Consider the following 3370-nt stretch of genomic DNA (forward strand, 5'->3'; position numbering starts at 1 on the left):
ATCCGGAATGGTTGGCGAATGTAGTGTTGGTGCCTAAAGGAGAGAGCAAGTGGAGGCTTTGCATTGATTTCATTGATTTTAACAAAGCTTGCCCGAAGGATAGCTACCCTCTTGCGAGAATAGATGCCTTGATTGATGGGACTGCCAGTTGTTTGCTTATGAGTTTCCTGGATGCCTTTCAGGGGTATCACCAGATTCCATTGCACCTGGAAGATCAGGAGAAGACGACATTCATCACCAATAAGGCAACCTATTGTTACACAGTGATGCCCTTTAGTTTGAAGAATGCAGGAGCCACTTACCAGCGCTTGGTGAATAAGCTTTTTCAACACCATCTCGAGCGGAATATGGAGGCTTACGTAGATGACATGCTGGTGAAAAGCCTTGTTGCTAAGCATCATCCAGAAGATTTGGAGGAGTGCTTCAAAACCCTTCGTAAGTTTCATGTAAAACTTAATCCTGTCAAATGTGCTTTTGGCGTCTCTGCAGGAAAGTTCTTGGGTTATATAATGCACCACCGAGGGATTGAGGTAAACCCAGCGAAGGTTAAAGCCATTATGGATATGTCGGCCCCAAGGAATGTCAAGGAAGTACAGAGCCTTGCGGGAAGAATGACGGCCTTAGGGAGATTCCTCTCTCGTTTGGCAAAAAAGGGCCTTCCCTTCTATAAGGTCCTATCAAAGGTAAAGAATTTTGTATGGGATGCTGAATGTCAGGAAGCTTTTGACAAGCTGAAGCAGCATCTAGCCTCACCTCCGATTCTCACTAAGCCACAACCAGGAGAACCGTTGTATATCTATTTGGTGATAGCTGAGGAAGCCGTGAGTTCAGTGCTGGTTCGAGAAGAAGATAAGAGGCAAAGGCCTGTTCACTATGCCAGTAAGCAGTTGACAGGAGCGGAGGTCCGGTATCCTCCCATGGAGAAGCTAGCTTTTACCTTAATAGTCTCGGCAAGGAAACTTCGGCCCTATTTTCAAGCCTATATGATTATTGTGATTACTAACCAACCTTTGAGACAGGTTCTTAGCAAACCAGAACTCTCCGGGAGAACGTTGAAATAGGTAATGGAGCTTACAGCTTTTGATATTGAGTACAGGTCTCGACCGGCTATCAAGGCTCAGGCATTGGTAGACTTCATCATTGAAGGGATAAGGTCCTCAGAAGTAGGGGTGTGCAAAAAAACCGTTAAACCGCGGAAATCGCCCGCACCAAATCGCACCGCACCAAACCGTGCGGTTTTTTGGGGGTGCGGTTTGGCACAATTTGAGAAATTCTCAAACCGTGCGGTTTGCGGTTTGTGGTTTTTTTGGTTTGGTTAAAACCAAACCGGCCAAGTAGTATATTAATAAAAAAATTAAAAATATCTAATAATTTAAAAATTAAAAAAATAAATTAAAAATATATACTTTCTTGACCATGAATTTTATTGTGGATTTTTGTGTTATTTTTATATTATGAGCATGTGGTTATGTTGTAGATTTAAAACTTTTAAATTTGCATTTTTTATTAGATAGTAACTTATTTTAGTTTTAAACTCCAAGATACTATAAAAATTTAAAAATTATGATTTTATGCATTGATTTTTATGTTTTAATTAAAAATTTATAAGTTAGTGAAGGAAACACCAAATGAAACAATAAAGAAGCATCAAACCGCGGAAACCGCACCAAACCGCACCGCAAATGCGGTGCGGTCTGGTGCGGTTTGTGCACACCAAACCAAACCGCGTGGTCTGGTTTAATGCCAAACCGCACATGCGGTTTGGCTTATTAAATCCTTCCCAAACCGCACCGTGCACACCCCTACTCAGAAGCTTCGAAAGAGGACCAGAAGCCATGGATATTGGCCATAAATGGGAGCTCAACCTCGGGTGGCGGTGGAGCGGGGTTGATGATCAAAAGCCCGATGGGCAGACATGGCCTTATACTTTGCATTTTGAGTTCTGAGCATCTAATAATGAGGCGGAATATGAGGCTTTATTGGCGGGATTGAGATTAGCCGAACATTTGGGAGCTCGACGAATCGAGGTGAGTTCGGACTCTAACCTGGTAGTGCAACAAGTAAATGGGGAATATGAGGCTTGGGAAGGCCACATGGAAAGATACCTAGCCATGGTCAGAGAATTAATAGCGTGTTTCCAGTATGTAAAGGTGGAGTATATCCCTCGGGCCATGAATATAGAAGCAGATCTATTGTCTCGGATTGCCTCTTCCTCTTTTCCTACAAGCTCCCGAGAAATTCGGATTGAGTCCCTACCACAAAAGAGTATCAAAGAGGTCGCTGATCAACTATGTGTGAAGGATGAGCCTAGCTGGATGGATCCTTTTTTGTTATACTTAAGAGAGGAGAAACTCCCCGAGGATGATTCGGAAGCTCGAGAAGTTAGAAGGAAAGCCCGAAGCTTCGTGTTAGTTAATTGGGAGCTTTATAGGAGGTCATTTTCGCAACCGTTGCTCAAGTGCATCAGGCCTAGCGAAGCAGACTATATCCTGAGGGAAATTCATGAAGGCATATGCGAAAGCCATATCGGAGCTCGAACCCTCAGCCAAAAAGCCTTTCGGCAGGGGTACTATTGGCCGACAATGGTGAAGGACTCAGAGCAGCTGGTCAGGACCTGCGACAGATGCCAGAGAACCTCCAACTTGGTTCATGTACCGGATGTCACCCTAGCTCATTTAGCTACGCCTTGCCCCTTTTCTTAATGGGGTATCGACATCTTAGGGCCTTTTCCTCCAACGGCTGGGCAAGTTAAGTATATCATAGTTGCCATTGATTATTTCACAAAGTGGGTTGAAGCCGAACTAGTGGCTTCCATCACCGCTCGATGTGTCAAACAATTCCTGTGGAAGAATGTGGTCCATCGCTTTGGGATTCCTTGGGTACTAATATCTGATAACAACACTCAGTTTACTGATCGATCTATCCAAGAATGGTGCCAGGAGTTAGGAGTAAGGCAACAGTTCACTTCGGTAGCCCATCCACAGGCTAACGGACAAATTGAACTCGCTAACAGAACTTTGCTGCATGGTTTAAAAGTACGAGTGCATAAGGTAGATGGTAGATGGGTGGAAGAATTGCCGAAGATCCTATGGTCTTACCGGACCACTGTGAAGGTATCAACGGGTGAAACCCCTTTTAGCTTATGTTACGGTTCGGAAGCTTTAATCCTAGTTGAAATAGGAGTACCTATGCTAAGGGTGGAGCTCTTTAGCCCTGGTGCTTACAAACTCTAAACCGCCAAGGGATAACTTAGACCTCCTTGATGAACTTTGTGATCAAGTAAAGATTCGGCAGGCTGCCTACAATCGACGTATAGAAAGATACTACAATCGAAGAGTAAGAGCATGAAATTTTCTTCTTGGAGATTTGG

At 43.9% G+C, this 3370-nt stretch overlaps 1 protein-coding gene across 1 annotated transcript; it reads left to right on the plus strand.

Moving 5' to 3' along the window:
* Positions 1-2111: 2111 nt before the first annotated feature.
* LOC127796806 (uncharacterized) lies at positions 2112-2702 on the plus strand. The gene has a single exon (XM_052329207.1). It carries the CDS (start codon positions 2112-2114, stop codon positions 2700-2702), a length of 591 nt encoding a protein of 196 aa, XP_052185167.1.
* The last annotated feature ends 668 nt before the right edge of the window (positions 2703-3370 follow it).

This window comes from Diospyros lotus, chromosome 3 (assembly GCF_014633365.1).
Source record: "Diospyros lotus cultivar Yz01 chromosome 3, ASM1463336v1, whole genome shotgun sequence".
Taxonomy (NCBI): Eukaryota; Viridiplantae; Streptophyta; class Magnoliopsida; order Ericales; family Ebenaceae; genus Diospyros; species Diospyros lotus.